Genomic DNA, 20,285 nt, shown 5'->3' with positions numbered 1-20,285 from the left:
AAGCCTCTGGACTTCCAACTCCGCTGAAAGAAACGTGGCATTTGCAGCATGCAGACACAAATACTAACGCTGGGTTTTTGTTGGCAGGGATTAATTCATACTTCATAGTTAAAATCACAGTCGCAGGCTTATTCAGGCATCACATTCCAGCAGATCTGTCAACGAGAAGTGACCCACTTTTTTTTTTTTTTTTTCCTGTAAGCTGGCCTGACCTCCCTCCCTCTTCTCTACTATTTAGTCTGCACCACATGAGCTAACACACTCCAGGTTAGACCTAAACCAGCTGCTGCCGCTGCTGTTCACCCAAACTACAGAACATTGATGTGTCCACAGGGCATTTTTTTTATCTCGGGTGATCGCCTCGCTTCCCAGGATTGGGCTGCCACTAGACACAAGGCCCTGACACCTGATTGGACGAACGCTTTCCCTCGCGGGCTGCTGCTCCCAGCTTTCAAACCAGAACCGAATATGGTGGCTCGTTTGAAAACTTTCTTCTCTCATATTATGAAAATAGTTCACCGAAATATGTTTCTGAAAACATTTTATGCGAGAAATAAGCCATGCAGTTGCTGAATCTGTCTTTATTTTTGTTTAGTTTAAAAGTTTCTAGGGAGTTTCCAGAGGCAGCGAGTCGTGCCGGACGCCCCTGATTTGCATAAAGTAGTCTAGACCTCAAGCAAATGAGGAGCAGGCGTTGTGACGGTCCGTGTCTCGAATCACGCCGCTACGCTACCAGAATGCATTGCACGGCTGCCTACGTAGACAATGAATGGGAAGCGTGGAAAGGACGGAGGCTGTGGACACGTACCATGAGACCCATTTATAACCAGCATGCACAGTTATGATCATTTTGTAGAGCACATACAATTGTGTAACAATAAAAGTATTAGGCTGTTCCCTATTCATTATTGTGATTTCCCCTTGCATGCGTCTGACAGACTTGCCAGTAAAAAAAGCTTGGTTTAGTTGATGTCATTGTTGGAAAAACAAACATCTTATCTCAAATTAAATAATCTGAAATGAAATCTTTCTGGGTTTGTTGTTCTCGCTGACGCAATATATCAGCTTCCCAGTGCATTACAAATATCCCTTTTTTCAATGATTTAAATCACGATCACTGTCGTGTTTGTTCATGATAGGACTTTGGGTTAAAGTGTTGCTTCATATGAATCACAAGAAAACATTTTCACAGTTTCCCCTCGTGATGTTAAGGGCAGATATTTTTGGGTTTTATCTGCTGACGTTTTGAGATATTCATCTTTCTGCCGCCGCTGCATCACAATGAAGCTGAAGTTTAATTTGTGCTGCTCAAAACAAAAAAGGAAACTCAACAGCAACATGTCCTTCTTCTCTTACTACTTTCTACTGAAGAAATAGTACCAAATAAAATGTCTACAGGGAGGTCTGTAGATAATAATAATCCTGTGTAACTTTTTTAGAGCTGCAACGATTAATCAATTAGTTGTCAACTATTAAATAAATCTGCAACTATTTTGATAATCGATGAATCAGTTTGTCTAATTTTTTAAGAAAACAAAAACTAAGAATTCTCTGGTTCCAGCTTCTTAAATGAGAATATTTTCTATTTTCTTTACTCCTCTGTGACAGTAAACTGAATATCTTTGAGTTGTGGACAAAACAAGACATTTGAGGACGTCATCGTGGGCTTTGGGAAACACTGATCAACATTTTCTGACATTTTATAGAACAAAAAACAAATCGATTAATCTAGAAAATAATCAACAGGTTAATTGACAATAAAAATAATCGTTAGTTGCAGCCCTAACATTTTCCCAAGCCAAAAGTCATTTTTCAGTTTTGATATTCCAGTCACCTTCACTGCATTCACAAATCGAAACTGTCAACATGTTTAGACGCCACTTACAGTAAGCAAGAAAATGTGTTGATTCGGGTGAACTGAACCTGAAGGTTGGGTTAACCTCAGCTCTGCTTGGTTCGGTGCACTTACGTTTCACTCTGTTCCATTACATGTGCGTTCATGGCGTGTTTGAATTATAAATCTTCCTGTTGGACAGAGTGACTCAGCTTACTAGTGGCAGCCTGGTTGTCAGCCAGCTAACGTCAGAGTTTCTCACTAACTCCTGGCTGTGTGATATGTGGGTCAGTGGGTTAGTTCTTTATCTTAACTTAGCTGTTGGCTGCAGGCGTACAGGCTTCAGCTTTTTATACCTCCCTGATTTGTCTCCCTTTGCATTTTGCTGTCACATGAGCGTGCCCTTCTCTCTTTGGCTGCTTTCTTTTCTCTTTCTGGTTGGTTTCCCCTGAAGTGTTGGCTCCTGCATATTTAGACAAGCCACCAGCAGCTCTCGCTAGAGCCCACGCATTGTACAGACACACAAAAGTACATGCCGTGTGTTTTTCTTAGACTACCCAATACTGATTTTGAGTGACTCTCAACACAAACTTTTACTTCAGCTAAGTTCAGGTTGGATTGATGATTTTAAATGCAAACTCAGTTAAAATTGAGAGAGCAGTTTGTGTCTGCACCTGCATTATAAACTACACAAAACACATTACAGGCTGATTGTGCACATTTTTATCGTGGCTAATTTACGGTGCCCACGCAGTTACTTAATAGCTTCTGCAAAACGTCTGAGTGGAGGGCAATCTATATTCCCTAATTGAATGTCCTTGTTGAATGGATGCCTTTGTCTCTGCAACTATTTTTCTGTGACCACTTCTTGACATAATCTAACAAAATGCCTATGATTGGTTGTTCTGAAACGACACTACACGATTATATGACTTACAGAAAAGGCTCAGATATGTGTTTGAAAGTGCCTTATGTTTTCTCCTTCATCCTCTGCTTGGAGATCTAAACACCCCCAGCTCCAGCGGGGAACAGTGGTGTCATGTCAGCGTGCTTGTAATCAAATATTTAACAGCAGAGATGAATAGAGGAAAGGGGAAGAAGTGGCAAAGAGAAACATAACACATAAAACAAGACAGAAAAAGAAAAGAGTAGGAGGGGGGACACTGGCGACATGCGAGGAGAGACAAACATGTATAAAACAGGAAGCCTAAAAAGTGAAGATAGTGATTTTTTTATGCTGGCTAGTGTCGTAGCTTTCAGGAAAGATGCCTACTGACAAAAAGAGGGTTTGAATAAAGCAAGAGTGCGAGTGAGTAAAGAGAAAAAAGAGAGGTCAAAACGGAGAGAATGTGAAAAGATAAATAAACCACAACATACAAACAGAGAGACAGAGGCAGCAGTGAGATGTGCGACTGATCCCAGATCAAAGTGTAGCAGCTAGAATGCAGAGTGACAGACAGGATGATAAAAGGCAAAGAAAGAAAGGAGATTCAGATGAGAAGAAGACGAGGTGTGTAAATAGTGAGCGAGGGGCAAAATTGAAAGTCATGTCAAGTGGTGTCAGTTCTGTGGAGATCACATGAAGCGATAAGCGGTGGAGGAATGAAGCTGCTCAGAGAGGAGGAAGGCAGCGGAGAAACCGGCTGCTAATGAACGGCTGCAGGGCAGAACTTTGATTGATTAGTGAAGATAAGAGTGATCAAATATGAATTAATGTTTTAGAAGCGTATTCACACACTTACAGTACAGAGTGTAATGCCTACAACGATGTGTGCTACTGTAGGACTCATAGCAAACACTTGATTCAAGGAAAGAAGCATAATGCTTTATTTAAAGAGTGTGATATGAAGGAATAATCAAAATCATCCTAAGCAGGTTCAGTGTATTGCGTTCTGTTTATCAATATCTGTATCACTATCTTAACAGATTGTGCGTTCACACCTAGCCCTTTTTGGTACCGCTGAACCGAGATCGCCTGAAAGGGTGCGTTAAACTACTAGTAGATCCATCTGCTGATCGTGAAATCTGTTCAGGAAGCAATCTTATTGATCTGTATTTAAGGCCACGTATAGAAGCACGTCAGCACGGATATTTGCTCTGATTAATAGGACAAAAGCTGTTAAAACTGCTGTGCTTGTATCCGACTCTGTGTACGTTGTCAGTTCATTAACTCCATTATAAAGTGAGTGACAGCGATCCCACAGTAATACACCTCATGCGCGTGTCCGTGAGCTCCCCGACGTTCACACTATGTGTTCGCACCAGTCATTTGGAAGTGTGCAAAGGGGCCTTTGTAAAGTCCTGTCTCTACCATTATTCATCATAACATGCGGTCGATTTGCAGTCTAATATTACTAATATTCTTATAATCAGTTATTAATCAAAGAACATTTGTCAGTCATCAGATTTTGATTTCCCCATGTGATTCGCTACTGACGCAGGATGACAGTTGCCAAATCCGTCCAATCAGTGAGTTGCCTGTCAGTCTGTATAACCTCATGTTTACTCCTCTGGTTTGTTTGTAAAAAGTCAATGTGAACCGTAACCGGACCAGTACTAGAATGCAACAGTCATTTTTCCCCTTGGTATCGACCAAATGAACTGAGCTACAGATGTGAAAGCACCGGCCATGCTTGCAGCTCTGTGAGGTCGTTACTTTGGCACAGCCACTCTTTGCTTACATCATCACGCTAACATGCTCATAATGTTACCATGCTGATGTTTAGCAAGTATAATGTTTACCATGTTCTCCAAATTAGTTTAGCGTGTGCGTACATTAGCGTTAAACAAAGTAAAGTTGAGGTTAATGGGAATGGCTTATCCAATCATCCACAATCTCCAGCAGAAAAACTGACAACACGACATCCAGTTCTGTTAAGTGGTGCCTTTGCTTCAGTCGATCATGCAACTTTATTGACCGTCTAAAGCTCTGTGTCTGTATTACTGGTACAGCATTGACCTGGTTTAGTTCTTGAACTTTATACAGATTCCTAGACTGCAGTTAAGTTCTCTTTATAAATCATTTGTATACTTGTAAACCCACATTAAGTTAAAAAGCCTAGTCTTGGATTAACTAAACCAGCGACCTAAAGGAAGATTAGAGTTACTCCAGGACTCCATAAATGTGCTGTTTGTCCTCAACGAGTTAGTGGCAAGACACTACTGTTTTATTTCTGTTTTCACTCTTTTTTTTTGGTACTTCTATTGTTTTATCTGCTTCTTCTCATTGATCCCACCACATTAATGGGCTTTTATTGATCCATTCCAGCTTTTACGTGCACCACGAGGCCATAGCCATGAGCACCTGCTCTCAGTAATGAGCAGCCTTAACACAGGTGCTTGACATTAATCTTGTTTAACATAAGTAATGAATAACATTTGGAGAAAAAAAAAAACATTTTCAGAAAGCCACTTTTGAAACCTGAATGAACTACTCTAGATTGACTCCCTGCCCCTATCAAGGAAACCATTGGCATTATTATGATGGTGATTCACAGATATAGCTGTTTCTATAGCAACCCGCCTGCCAACACCTTCACCTGAGTGCCTCGGAGATATTATATCTTGGTTCCCTCTGCTTCAGTAATGAACACGGCAGCCTATATTCCACGGTAAGTTATGGAATGATAGCAGACGAAGTTTGATGAGCAGATAACCAGCGTTCTTGTATGGACTAATCACGCTAAACATTAAACTACATTAATTTATTACATTGCAACAGCTGAGCTCAATAGATGGACTTTGTGTGTTTCTGTGTGTTTGTTTCTCCATGCAAACATGCTATAATTCTCCAAGGAGTCCATGTGCAACACCAAATCTACTGTTTGCTTTCTGTCTGCTGCCAGATAACAACTAGATAGAGGCAGGCACGATAGCTTAGTTACCAACTGTCAAGTGAATATTTTTAACCCAAATTTGGGATTGTTGAATATAAAATGAAAAACTTCAGAAACACACCCACAGGGGAAGTATTTCTACATTGCATCATTTTTAGTCGGCATTGCCATTTATTGCATAATTCTCTTTTAGCCTCTTTATCTTAACATATTATGATTCACATTAACGCACTTGTATAAAACCTGAGCCACAGAGAGACTGAAAAGGAGGGATGGAGATGGATGACTAGAGACAGAAGGATGGTTAGGCAATGGAGGGGATAATACGAATCTCATGGGGAAAGGATGAAGGAAAAGGAGGCAGAGAAAAAGCATGAAATCTTTAATGCGGGTGCTTCCCCAGGAATCACATCCTGCGGGAGCCGACCGGCTAACATTTCCCTACTGTACCACCAGTAAGTGTGTTAAAAGCCCTGCGATTAGTGCTATTAGTTTTGTGTAAAACAGAAATGGCCCTGCGCGTTGAGAGACACTGTGAGAAGATGAGAGACCGACTGAATTACTGCAGAAAGAAAACCAGAGTGATTTCACACCTGATTATCTCCCCATTTATTCCAGTTCTCTGTCAGGACCGACACATTTCCCCTCATCTGTTCCACCCTGTGTGCATGTGTGTGTCGTACAGAGAGAGAGAGAGAGAATCTATCCAGACGTAGGTGTTGGTGGAAAGATATTGCATTTACTGTATTAGGACTTTAAAGTTGTGTCATTTTTAAGAGCAGGTCAGTCTGTGGGAGACTCATTTGAACGCAATTAAATTCCAAAAATACACGTTAAACAGCAATAAAACCCTTTTTGATGCACCACAACACCAGCCCCCAGAGATTAAAAAATATCCATGCGAGCGAGGAAAGCTGAGGAGCTGAAATCAGTTTTGAAAGCTCAGCAGTCGCTGTTTTACAAACCCATAAATCCTACGTTTAACGCTGCCACAGACTAGACTATGACTGCGAGCCACGCTTTTCCCCAGACACAAGTGCCTTCTTTGGATGAGGGATTTTATAAAGATAGAAGAAGGAAAAGACTGTTACCTGTTTGATATGCATTGAAAAAAAACATGGTGGCATGTAATGTTTGTCACTGGTTCCCACTGATTCATAAGGTCTTTGTTTCATTTATTAAATCCGCTACAACACACACACACACACAGGTCCAGTATTATTAATGGGGCAATCCAATCACTCTCCGTACCCGTAATGACTGAGAGCAGTAATGAATGAGAGCAAGATAATCATCCCCAATCTTTGTCTCCTTGGCTCTTTGCTCGGGAAGCTGTGGGATCGGCCTCTAATCAACACTTCAATTTGGCCTCCTGACATTACCAATTTACCGACAGGCTGAATTCCTTTGTGTGCTCTCATGGATTTAGCTCTATTTAAAGGTCTTTCGGCCCTCTCTCTTTCTCTCTCAGCCATTCTTCTGCCTGTCGAAGGAAACTCTCAAACGTCATTCGCTTCACTTCTTCTTTTTGTTGCTCTGTTGAATTAGATGTCGGTTTTCAGATTTGTCAATGAGCACCGAGTTGTTGCACTACAAACAAAGAGTTCAGTTAAAGCTACCTGTGGGCCCTGAGAGCTTGTAGTCAGTCAACAACACCATCTCTCTGTTTGAGTTTTCCTGCTGTTGTCTCTCTTGCGGCACACAAAGAGGAACTAAAGTCTGTCTATGAACTCGCTCTGAATTGTATCCATCTGTTGCTGTTGAGGACGAGTTGCACCGTTTCCACGACAACGCTTTTTTAACGTTTCCTGTTTGAACATCTTGTGAGGGTGATGTCATGACTTTTGTCAGGTGAACAGGGTTTGTCTTAGTGCTCAGGAATCCTGACCAGAGCAGAGACGTGGTGTAATGGGTTTTGTTTATGTCCACGGAAAACCTTCTTTTAACCTTTTTAATCATGAAAAGTTGACCGAGCACGCTTCTTTTTCCAGCAATTTCCCCTCAGTTTCCCACCTTCACACATGGATAGTCCTCTGCTGTTTGCCGCTGAGCTGCTCCACTGGAGCCGTTTAAGGTAGAGTGCCTCGCTCAAAGGCATCTCAACACTCTCTTCTCACTCTCCTCACTAAGTGGCATTGCTCGTTCGCGTTTCCATTTTTTCATTCAGTGCGTTCACAAGAAACCAGGCTACTCTACACTGCTAGTGTTTTGCAGGTAAACGGAGAACGCATTTGCTTGCATTGTAACGTGGTGACTGTAACCATAACCACACCAGGATAAAAAAATCTGTATCAGGTTATAACGTGAACATTTTATTGTTAGGTGTAAGATGTTTTTCACGTTATAACAAGATATTCTCACGTTTATTAAAACATACAAACTTATCACTTTATAACAAGAAACTTTTCTTGTTATAAGTTTGTATGTCGTCATAACTTATTGTTATAACATAAAAAAGTTTCATGTTGTAACGTGATCATCACGTTTATTGTAATTACATGAAACATTTCACAATATAACGTGATAACTTAGTATATTGTAATAAGTAGTATATATATAACATGATAAGGTTGTATGTCGTAATAATGTGAAAATATATTGTTAAAATGTGAAAAATGTTATTATAACAATTAACTTTTCATGTTTTGTGATGTGATACTGATCTGTTTTTTTTCCTGGTGCGGCAGCAATACGCTTCCGTATAAATCCACATATACTTGCAGAAGTTCAGTAATCACAGTTGTCCTCTACGCCCCCGACCTTATGTCAAAAGCATAACTTGCTTATTTTAACAGTTGCAGTGATGCAAGACACTCCTTTCATCCCACTGCACTGTCGAAAAAACAGCAAGTTTTTGTCTGAAATGCACATGTGAAAAGCTGATTAGAAACCTGGCTTCATGTATGGCCAAGAAACATGGCTGAGGTCAACAGATTTCTCAATCCCCTACCCGGAAACCTGGTTACTGAAGTGCACGTAAATGCACTGACAGAGCTGGAAGCTATAAACACTGCTACACAGTACACCAACAATTCTCACACTGATGTTTTTTTATTCTCATAAAGTAAGTAAAATAATGATTTGGCCTGTGATGGATCAGAAACCTGCTGTCATAGCCATGTTGTAAACCTAATGAAGCCAGGATGTGCATCGTTCACTTCAATATTTAGCTTTTAATATTCAAGTACATCAATAAATGTAATTGAGTAAATAAGCAAACCATCTGCGACTCAGAGTGAAGCTGGCCAACAATTTTCCGCACACATTGTTTTTTTCCGTGTTTGTGTTTGAAAGCTCGATGAACATGCATTGTGTGCACACAGGATTACTCTTTACTAAATGTCTACAATTAGTGTGTGTATTGGTGTGAATATTGTTACAGCAGTTTTGCATGTCGTAACCTTGGAGACAATCGGCAACTTAAAGTGGCTTTGCAGGGCTGAATGTGGCATTTTCAGTTCTTTCACAATATGTGAAATATTGAGTACTTGCACTTGTAGGTCAAAACTGTAACATTTTGACATGTCAAGCCACATATACTAGAGAAGTCAGACATTACTTAAATGTCATGGTCTAGTTTCAGATGTAATAATGCTAAGCTTCCTTTTTTACTCATTTCATTTCCCATCTCGCTAGGTGTAAATGTGCATTAAATAAATGATTCAGCTTAGTCTCGTTCTGAAACACAAAAAAGGTCACAGTGACTTACTATAGCTGATTTTTTTTTTAAGATTCATACAAGAAGCTTTAAAAGTGATTCATACTTACTTATCAGAGACACCATGACCTGCAGCGATAAATTAATCTGTGATGAATTTCTAAGGATGTTAGAGGGAGTGTTGAACAGCAGAGGGCATATTCTTTTTCTCCTTGACTGTCCCCCTCACACCCGTAACACTGCTGGTTTCAATTATCCAGGCAAGTTAGTGTTTTTTTGGCATCACACACGAGTCTCGTATGCGGAAAACTTTTACATTGTGTCTGTTTCTATGTGACAGGATACACTTTAGATGTTATGGAAATCCTATTGGGTCCTAAGCAGACAAATTGGTGGAGCATCTTTCATAGAAAAGTGACTGATTTGACAGCTGGAGACCTCTTTGAGCAAGGACTGTATGATGTATTCTTAAAGATGTAGTATGTAGGATTTGGCGGCATCTAGCGGGGAAGTTGCAGATTGCGACCAACTGACACCTCTCTCGCGTGCCAAGCGTGAAGGAGAACTACGATGACCGTGCGAAAACGTGAAAACGTGAATGGTCCTATCTAGATCCAGTGTATGGTTTGTCCGTTCCGAGCTAATGTAGAAACATGGCTCCATGACGAGAAGCCGCTCCGTATGTAGATATAAACTGCTCATTCTAAGGTAACGAAAACAAAATAATTTTTATTTCCAGGTGATTACGCACTGAAGAAAACATACTTATTGATATTATATTCCAATTCTGCCAATAGATCCCCCTTAATGCAACACCCTGTTTTTTTAAATATAGTCATAAACAAGTATGATTAGAGCCTTATACCACGAATAAAACACAGCAAATGCAATACAGATACTTATACAGAACCCATAAAAGGCTTTCATACCATATGTTCTCCTTATATTTCAATATAAAAGTCAACATTGGATTTGTACTTGTGTGCTTTCATGATTTCAAAGCTGTGACTTTTGTTATTTGTGAAGTGAGCAGTGCTGAAGTTAATATATTGTGTAACAATAAGTGTTGTGAATCTTTGAAGATATGTTTTATTATCTGGCACCAATCCCTTTAGTCGTCTCCACAGTGTTTTTTTTGGGGGGGTGTTATGATCTCCTGTAAAATCCATCCTCATCATGTGTTTCAAGTCCTGTTTCTTTCTCAAAACACAATTTTCTTTTCAGTTTTTTTCCTGAAGTTACAGTCATGGATCTCTTACCCTCCTACTGTACATCCTCTGTTTTATCTGTCATCCTGCCTTACTTACTTACTTACTTATCCATCACTTTATCTCCGTCTCTTTATCTAATTCACATTGCCCCTTCGTCCCCTCACCCTCTGCTGGGCGCCATGCCCAGACAGCTACTGTAGCTCGCTCTGTTGGCCGGTACTGCAGCGGTCCAGTCCAACCTCACACTGCTGCCCCATCCTCTGTCCTAAAGACTGCATAAGTTACTAAGAACAAAAGAAATGTTGAGACTGTAGTCAGAGATTTGTAATCCTGGTTTAATTTTCATTATGGTTACTCTGCTACTTTCTTCTGAATTGATATGATCAGTTGCTACTCTAAAGTCTAAAACTCAGTCTGACACCTGTGTACATTCATGGCCACTCACCCCAAGACTTGATCGTGACAAAATGTTATTAATGTGCTTTAATATGATGTGCTTGTGAGATGGATGACTGCTATGTAGTGAGGGCATCCATTGTAGAGTGTGCCAGAATAAAAAGAGTAGAGGACGTCACCTTGCAGTGAATCATTATAGACAGGGTATGTAGCTGCAGGGTGGGTCGATTCGCCTCAACGGTTTTACGTGGAATAGTGTACGAGTTGTTTACGAGCCTAAAAAAAAACTTTAAAGCGTTGTAAGTCTTAGTAACAACGATAATATTTGCAATGAAATTAAGTGGCTGCCCCCTCTTAGTCAATTAGTCGACTAATCGTTTTGGTCTTAGTCTACTAAGATATCTTTAGTCAATTAGTCGTTTTTTGGCTTTTTTCATGCTGAATGACTGATTTCTAAGCACCTTATGAGCACATCTCTGGTAAACACAATATTTAAAGCGGTGCTTTTATATGATTCTTTATGAAGAAACTCTTTCTTCAGATCTGTCGATTAAATCAACTAACCATTCAGTCAACAAAATTGTATGAGAATTAGTCAACTAAGAATTTCTTTGGTCGAGGACAACCCTAAAAATTAAGTACACAAAAAAATACACTCGCAGTGGTCTCAGTGCTTTTCTCTCCTTTCATTAGTTCACTTCCTCTGTTGAAAACAGGAGGCTCGTAGAACAGATTCCCCGATTGATTTACACAGATGAGGTGATAGGAAGAGAGAGTGTGCGTGGCACAAAAATAGAAAAAGCTGACAAGCGAGTTTCTGTTTGAATTGTTTAATTTGCATGTTAAATCATCCACCCAGTCCAATCAATAAAAAAGCAATTTAGACGCATTAAATTCCCATGGTAAAGAATAAGGAGTAATGAAGACAAATTTTGAGTTGTTAGGAGTATTTTTTAGCAGTGTGTTTTTCAGTTTTGATGAATCTAGGCTCTCAGTTTTCCCTTGCCGCTACTCTTTATGCTAAGCTAGGTTAATCATGTCCTGGAGCTGACCCTGTTCTACACACACACACTGAAGAAATTGAAATCGATATCTTCGTCCAGCACAAACAATTTTCTTCCTTTCTGCTGGCGATGCTGAGTGATCAATGATTGTTTTCGCTGTAGCTCTTTCACATAAACTTGAGAGAACAGTTCAACCTTTGTATCTAATTCACGTAAAGTTTATGTTGGTGGCCCACATACGTGTTTTTAGGTCACTGGGTCATGTCCTCATGCTAAACTGTGTTTCTCAGTAACTGTGGTGAGTGTCCCGTGATTATGCTACATGCGCAGAAACAGGCCCCTACCACATAAAAGAAATTAGAAATACATTTTATCAAACATTCATGTTTCATTGCTCAGTGTCGTATTATCACACAAATAGTTTACAGCAAAAACGACATCAAAGGAACAGAGTCTAACATTTCAGGGGATCTATTAGCAGAAATGGAATATAATATTCATAACTATGTTTTCATTAGTGTGTAATCACCTGAAACCAAGAATTGTGTTTTCATTAGCTTAGAGTGAGCCCTTCATGTCTACATAGGGAGCGGGTCCTCTCCACGGAGTTCGCCATGTTGGTCCGCCATGTTTCTACAGTAGCCCAGAATGGACAAACCAAACACTGAGCACAGAGTCTTTTGAGTGTTTATGTTACCTGAAGGCCACCGTAGTTCTCGCTTGTGAAACTGCTGTAACGTTAGCCGAAGAGTGCAAAACCGTGTTACCGCCAGCCGGCATCTGACTTCCATTGCTCCAAAAGTAGTGTTATTATGGTAAGGATGGCCTCAGAGCGAAGCATTACCAAGGTTTTGCACTCGGTGGCTCACGTTACCAGTCTTGGAAAGGGAGGAGTGAGTGAAGGGGTACTCAGTTGGTTGCAATCTGCAACCACACCACTAGATGTCACCAAATCCTACACACTGGACCTTTAACAATACAGGTAATAATACAAATACTATAGCTCACCTTACTTTGGGGATCGTTCTGAAAAAAGTGCTCAGTTAGTTTACCATAACTCTATTGTATTTCACAATTTGTTTGTTTACCATACTTGTGACGTTAAAAGATTTATAGTCGTTAGTTCGAAAAGTTGGTTCCTTAAAGCTTTGGCCTCATGGCAGCAACTCCTATGTAAAGGAGGACCAATCACGTTACTAAGAACTGATGTTATGCAATATCATAAACTACGGTGGCTCACAAGTTTATTCGTTAAGCAACATCCAATGATGGTAGCACAATGTAAGAGAATTACACTCAGGATATATGGTAATATGATTCTGCATATCTTAATCCTTACAAGCTGAAAAAGAGCAACTAAATCGACTTTGAGCTGCTCATGGAAAACTGATTGTTGATATTGTACAGACATACAGAAACTCGGGGATGGATGTACGTTGCTAGGTTACCTAAAGTGAGAAAAGTGACACCAGAGTGGGTAAAGCTTTATTGGACTGTGTTCAGACCACTGGCTCCTTCATCTTGTGCTTTCAAAAGGAAAAACACAATGTGCATCCTGTTGCTGCTCTGAGCGGAGAACATTTCTTGCACGCAGCGTCGTTGTGAAGTTGAAGTATCTCAGCTTTTAGCTAAAGAATGCCGCCCATCAAATGGGTTGTCAGTTGTCTCATGGCAACAGCAGCAGTAGCCATTAGCCAAACAGCTGTTGCATTGCCAGATAGATAAAAGGTGCCGCTGGATCCAAGAGCCAAAGTTGTGTTTAGCTTTGTGTCGTGATTCTTTTTGGAGAGCACTCTGTTACTATTACCTCGCTGTTTGAAGGGGAAAGCCCCCTTACATTGTGCGATGGTGATTCCCTCTTTTTAATAAGTTTACTTTTACTTTCTCATGATATAGTAGTGTCTCTTATGTTACAGAGTACTCCTGACCAACAGTGCTCTTTGATAATACATAAGACAGATTTCTGATTAACATAAACCAGATGAGTGCTATAAATGTAATGTAACACATAGAAGAGTTTGTGCCCACTGTGTGTGTCATAAGCTTACACAGGTGACTCACAGCCAATATAAAGTTGGTAATGAGAAGTGACAGTATTACCAGACCATGTGCTAAGATTTCATCTTGCGCAATGAAGCCCAATAAAAATGATAATACCATATCACATTCCAGTTGATTCATAGCTATGTCAGAGATACAATACAAAGACCTTGAGGGAGAAGACTAACTGTTCCATGGTGCTGGATAGGTAGACAGCTAAAGGCAACACTTAAGTAAAGGATAATGTACAGCGAGCCTGTCATTGTTGTGAAATAAACCCTGACAGGGCGATGCGGCAGAAGGAGTTTATTTCACAGCAATGACCCGCTTGCTGTACATTATCTCAATTATTACACGGCTACTTACTTATGAAATCAATAATTTGACCCAAAAACGGTCCACCAGAGTCCGACATCAGAACTGTGGTCATAGCAACGGTTTGTTATACATAGCAACGGCCTGCTATAAAGAAATAACAGACCGTAAAACGCTGTGATTGACCAATCAGAATCGAGTATTCAACAAAGCCGTGTAATAAATGCTAATAATGCACTAACTTGGTCTAGTTACAAAAGTTATTTAACACTTAGAAATCTCAGACATGATAAAGACCCTGAAAACTTGATCATAAATGTCATTATAACATTCATTATGTATGACTAAATAGCAAAAATCAAAGTTAGAGGGAAATGAGTTTAAAAGAGTACTCCCCTGATTTAGCCCTGATATCCCCTGATTGCACTCCCAGTAACATTGTTAGACTCACGCGTCATGATTTTTTTTTTTCTAAAAGAAGAGGATAGTGGATGTAAACGTACCAGAGATATCCTCTTTTTTTTATTCCATGCATTTTTTTGTTTCGGTCAAAACCTGGCGCCTACATTACCCACAATGCAACTCGATCGCTGACAGTTCAGATTTCATGCAGCTCCCTCAGGAGCCACAAAATGCTTTTACAACTTTTTTTTACACACACAGTAATTCCCCACAAGACCGGTAAGTACACGTTGATGTGTAGTGGAGTTCCCTTTAATGCTCAAAAACTCAGTTGACTGAGAAAATGTGTTTTTAGTGCCTTTTAACATACATAATTTAACGGGCTAGCAGGGTCCAGCTCCATGACAACGTCCTGAAAAATATTTTTTTTGTTACATTTTGGCATCAGACTCATCCATGTGCCATGCAGAGACGTGCATGTAGATTTTGAATCCAACCGAACACACTTGCTAATAAATTCACTGATAGCTTGCACAGTGTAACCAGGAGGAAGTGACTGCTGAAAGCATCTGGTGTAGTGTTTTTTGGTTGCAGTGAAACCCTGTAAACATACTGTATCTCTCAGTGAGTGGTGACGCACAGAAGACGTCTCAAACCAAATTAGTGTCACAGCGGCTTTCCATGTCTAATTAAACAAAGCTGTTGTCTGCATGCTTTCTTTGCTCTAATGCTCTACCATACCTCACAAATTAATAGTGTTGAAAAGCTTTTTTATTGCTCCATATAATGTACGAAACGTTTGGCATATTGGTAGCTTTTTAGAATTACTGCACAGTTTGAATGAACTGAACCAACTCCAGTGTGAGGGACGGAGATATTTGTTCTATCTGATTTTATGTATTCTGGGCTTTTCTGCCCCTGCTGTATGTCCCGGGCCGAGACTGACCTCGTTGGTTACAACACGACTGACCTTGCATGGGATCATGACTGTGAGCCAGAGATGAGGATTAACTGTCTGTGTCAGCCGAGGAGAGACAGCAATTCCCTCAAGCCAATTGACAATTTGTTCAGATGTAATGAAATGGATGGTCGACCACACGTACCTCGGTTCTGCCACAAAAACCTGCATGCAGTGACAGTGATTGCCTCATTTTTGCAAACTGAAAAAAGCAAAGAATATAAAAGAATAACAATGACAACCTCAACCGTTCTTCTTTAACAGTTTATTGTCTAACTTTTTAATAGTTCATTTTTATGCATCTGCCTTTCATTGTAATTACTGAAGTATACAAGAATGTTGCATATTCTCACGTTTCGTAAGCATCCCCAGTGTTTGCACAATGTGTCTCATTTCCTGATCATTTTAGAAGCAAAACCAGTACAATTTAAGCAATTCTGCTATGAAAGGCTTTATAATTATAAACCTGCATGGGAACTGAACATGTGGCCAACAATAGATTCACCACAGGGCAGAATGGTAACTATTGTAACCACAGGGCTTTGAGCAGAAAAGGATTTCATTTATCATGCAGTGCCGATGTATAATTTATCATTAGATGGTGCTTAATAGGAGTTTTTAACAGTTTTAAAAGTCGGCAGCACATGGCAAAAAGTATCCATGAAAAACATGTAACAGTCCAATCACGTTTACACAGACTCTGAAACTTTTGTCCGCCATTAAAGTCTTGGGAACAGGTTTGATTTTCTGCATTTTTTTGCATCCGAGAAACGTCAAAAGAGGGTTGTTTGACCACTTAGAGCCACAATCTGTGCAAACGTCATCATCCAAAATGGCATGATAAACATTCACTTCGTCTCCCAGCACAAAGCACTTTACGATAAAGAAATAAAAGAATACAGAAATGCAAAATGTAAAGATAGATTGTGGCAGGTGATTGCACAACAGCTTGGATTCGGGGATGGTTGCAAAACACAAGATGTAGTAAAGATTAGACAGTTGTGATTGTGCTCTAGGATAGCTTCTTGCTAATGTCATTCATTTATTAACCCCGTTTTGGACTAGCGCTATCCATTGCACCCACATAATTAATTCAGTTTTGTCTTGTACTGCAATTTTTTTACGACGAATAGAAGAATAAAATGCATCAGACTCTGCAGAACTTTTTTTATTGGATGATGGGATTAAAAATATGAAAAATACGGACTTCAAAGATCTTGAGCTGGACTAAAACAGTGATTGTGATCATAGTTACTTTAGGAAAGCCTCCTGAATGGACTAAAGACTAACCTTTGACCCCCATTATACCGACATGGAGCCATCATTCCAGTTTTCGCTTCAGTGCTCTCCCACCTATCTCCTCCGCTGTCAGAGCTTGTATCCCACCCGTCCTCCTCACTGCTCAGTTTCTTAAGCTCTGCCTTCGCTCTCTCCTCTTCATCTTCTCCTCTATTTATCTTCCTCTCCGCACATTCCTCCTTGTTCTCTCGCTCTTTCCTCGGGCTATCTCCCTTCTCGTCTTCTTCTGTCTCTAACCTCTGCTCCTGCTGTGGCTCCGTGTTTATCTTCGTCTCCGCTGTCTTTTGTTTTCTCCTCACACTTCCCACATCTGTCTCTGTCTCTGCCTCCAGTCGAGCTCTCAGCTTCTGCTCCCTGCGGCTCCATTCCTCCTCCAGCCTATAGTACATGTGAAGGGAGAAGTGCCACCCTCCGTTCTCCTGCAACACGTCCTCCACTTTACTCAGCAGCTCTCTCACCTGCTCCTGCCCTCCTTCCTTTCTCCCATCTGCCTCACCTCTTCTGCTCTTCCTTCCTGCCTCCTTCTCATTTGTCCTCCGCCAAGTCCCTTCCTGTTTCTTCCCACCTCCATTCACCTCCTGCTTCCTTCTCTCTTGCTTGCCAACGGCGGCCACCTTGTTATCAAACACGTGGTATCGATAGCGACACTTCTCCATCAGCCACCGCAAGGCGGGGCCTCCTGATTGGATGTGCTCCTCCACGCTGCGCCCTCTTCCCCTCAGCCGGTCTCCACATGTGAACAACACCATTGTGTGTCTCCATACTGCCGAGGTCAAGATCTCCATCCTCATCTCCACCGCTCTCCTCTCGGGCTCGGTGAAGTCCAGCAGAGGGATCACTAACAGAACAACATGAGGTCCTCCGTCTCCACAGAGAGAAAACGCTCTCAGCAGTTCAATTTTCTCCTCTCGAGGCACAAACACCTCAGATGAGCCCCAGCCGCATGCGTCCACCACGGACACGTGACGTCCAGCGGAGACGCCGCTGGCACTAGTGCTGGTCCCGCCTCCTCTGGTTTCAAAGACCTGCCCCCGGCCCAGCAGGGTGTTACTAGTAGAGCTCTTGCCTGTCCGTCTGGGTCCAACCAGCAAAATATGAAGTTCACGTGAGGCTGGTGGAAAGAGAGAGAGAGGAAGCTTTTAAGCTGCAGCTGACGGCTTAAACTTTCTTTGATTTCAAGATTGTGAACATGGCATTTAGTGTAAGTTAATATGCTCATTATACTGTAGATTGATCAATTACTGAAGTCATGAAAGGCAGAGAAAGGAGTAGGAGGAAGGAGTGAATATATCCATCTCATTATCTTGCTATTTTTTTTTTTTATTCCTCTTCCTTGCAGTATTTTTTACACAGGATGTGATTCACTGCTTGTCTTATTAGCATTACTTAAGTGAGAAAACATTTGTTCCCAACATATCCCTGCTGTCGTATTTGACTACAGAACTGGTCTTTGATCTGGAGCTGATGGCAGGGAGGGCACTAAACGGCTCACTGCCCCTGATAGTCTGCAGGGATCAAAATACAAAGTATGAATTCTGGGATGTGCTTGGCAACAAGTAATCCTACTTCTGCTTAAAATTGCACATCCAGCATTTGAGAAAAACCTTCAACAAATTTGCATCTCGGGTTTAAAAATGAACATACCAACATCTCCTGGTGGGTTCAAGCTTCCCATTTTGGCAGTGATTCTTGTGGATGATCTCTAGAGGCTCCAGCTGTGGTGTCCCTCCACAGTCATGGTGTTGAAACCAGGTTCACCATTAACGTGAAGTCTTGTTTGAGTATTGTCTCTCTGGACGCACTTTCTTCTTCCTGACTGGGCACCAGAGATGCACCTTCCTCTTATCAACACGTTGTCTGAAGGGCCTCCCAGTTTGTTATTGCCGACACTGCGTTCTTGAGAAGCATAAAACTATCTAAACTTTTATGATTCCTGTCAAACTACCCTACTCTCTTTTCCAGGAATGCTTCAGCTGCATTGGACGCTTCACTGTTTTAGAGAGACTGAAGATTTTCGTCAACATTGGTCATTGTTTAACTAGTGTTTAGTACTGTTGAGTGGCTTCTGAGGAGCTCATTTACAATGGAGGACTAAAGTTTTAGTTTAGGGAGGCTATATAGACAGTTTGTTGCATTACAGCAGAACAGAGTCATCTATCTTTTGTTGCGTCAAAGAAATGATAAAAGTTCCCGGTACATACTACAGTAGATATGATGATATTCAATGCCCTGCAAATAAGAGAAGTCTCATAATGCAGAACTTTACTATAGGCAGTAAATTTAGGGTCGATAGGTTACTTGTTCGATGTAATACTCTTGCGAAGGGAGTGATCAACACTAATAACTACATGATGGGTAATTACTAAAACATGTAGTCATTTTTGTTTGAACACCAAAGATGCTTCCTCTTATATGCTCATAGTTTGTGTGTGTTTTTTATGCTACTGCTGTATGCATCAATATGTCCGGTTTGGCACAGTTCAGCAGCGTAGAGCATAGTTGAAAAGCTTTGACGTGAATTTTAATGAATGATTCATCAAGAGATGATAACTGTAAGAATAAAATGTCCACAAATTAGTGTAATCTGGTTTTTTTTATTACCACAGTAAACAAATGAAGCGAAGCAGCATAAACGCACCCATCATCTGACTCTGAAATGTAATTACCTCGATGTTTTGAATTCCTGGTTGTCCACAGAAGCCGCGTGCGACACGTTCACAGCCGTCATAGCAGTTTAGCTTCTTTTCTTTTTTTTTAAAGCAGTGGACCTCTCATATTTTTCACGCCACAGCCACATGACCTGTTTGTGTGAATTTGCTCCCTCTCTCTGTCATTATCAGTCCTCTCATGTTGCCACCTTAATCTGAGTTTGTGCACCTCAGATTATAGTTTTGCTCTGACTCTGAATATGTGTTTGTGCATGTATGTGTCATCTTTTTTTTTTTTTTGTGCAGTCTTCATCCTTAATTGTAGGATCCAGTGTCCAGGACAAAAAGTCTCACCAATTTGACTGCTCTATTTTTAAATCAATCTCTTGTGTGTCTGAACTTTATGGAAGTGCAATAGTAAATTGCTGTGGTATGACTTGAGTCTAGTACATTCATATGTGATGAAACGCTGTAATTTACCTCTTCGTATCCACCCGCCTCGTCAGCTTACTTACCGACATTACGCAGAGTGACATTGTGCAATTTACAGCAGGTATAAACTTGTTGTGTTAAGCTGCAGGTTGTACTTGTACAGGAAGTGGAGGTGAGCATTACTGATAATGACACATAATGTGCAGTTATATTCTACTGTACGGGGAAGGTCTTTTACCTCTTCCTGTCAAT

General features: G+C 40.7%; 1 protein-coding gene across 4 annotated transcripts in view; it reads left to right on the top strand.

Annotated features, from left to right (window-relative positions):
• Positions 1 to 20,285, top strand: part of LOC119499094 (SPRY domain-containing SOCS box protein 4-like) — an 83,037-nt gene that overhangs the window by 47,616 nt on the left and 15,136 nt on the right. The window contains exon 3 of one of the 4 annotated variants that reach the window (XM_037788280.1): positions 596 to 889. The exons of the other annotated variants lie outside the window; for them this stretch is intronic. Within the exon in view, the coding sequence (XP_037644208.1) occupies positions 596 to 600 (5 nt within the window). The 3' untranslated portion in view covers positions 601 to 889. Of the gene's footprint in view, positions 1 to 595; positions 890 to 20,285 lie in introns of those variants that run through there. 4 annotated transcript variants of the gene reach the window in all.

Source organism: Sebastes umbrosus, chromosome 12, assembly GCF_015220745.1.
Source record: "Sebastes umbrosus isolate fSebUmb1 chromosome 12, fSebUmb1.pri, whole genome shotgun sequence".
NCBI lineage: Eukaryota > Metazoa > Chordata > Actinopteri > Perciformes > Sebastidae > Sebastes > Sebastes umbrosus.
The sequence above is the reverse complement of the archived record's forward strand: the minus strand, read 5'-3'. Positions and strand labels throughout refer to the sequence as shown.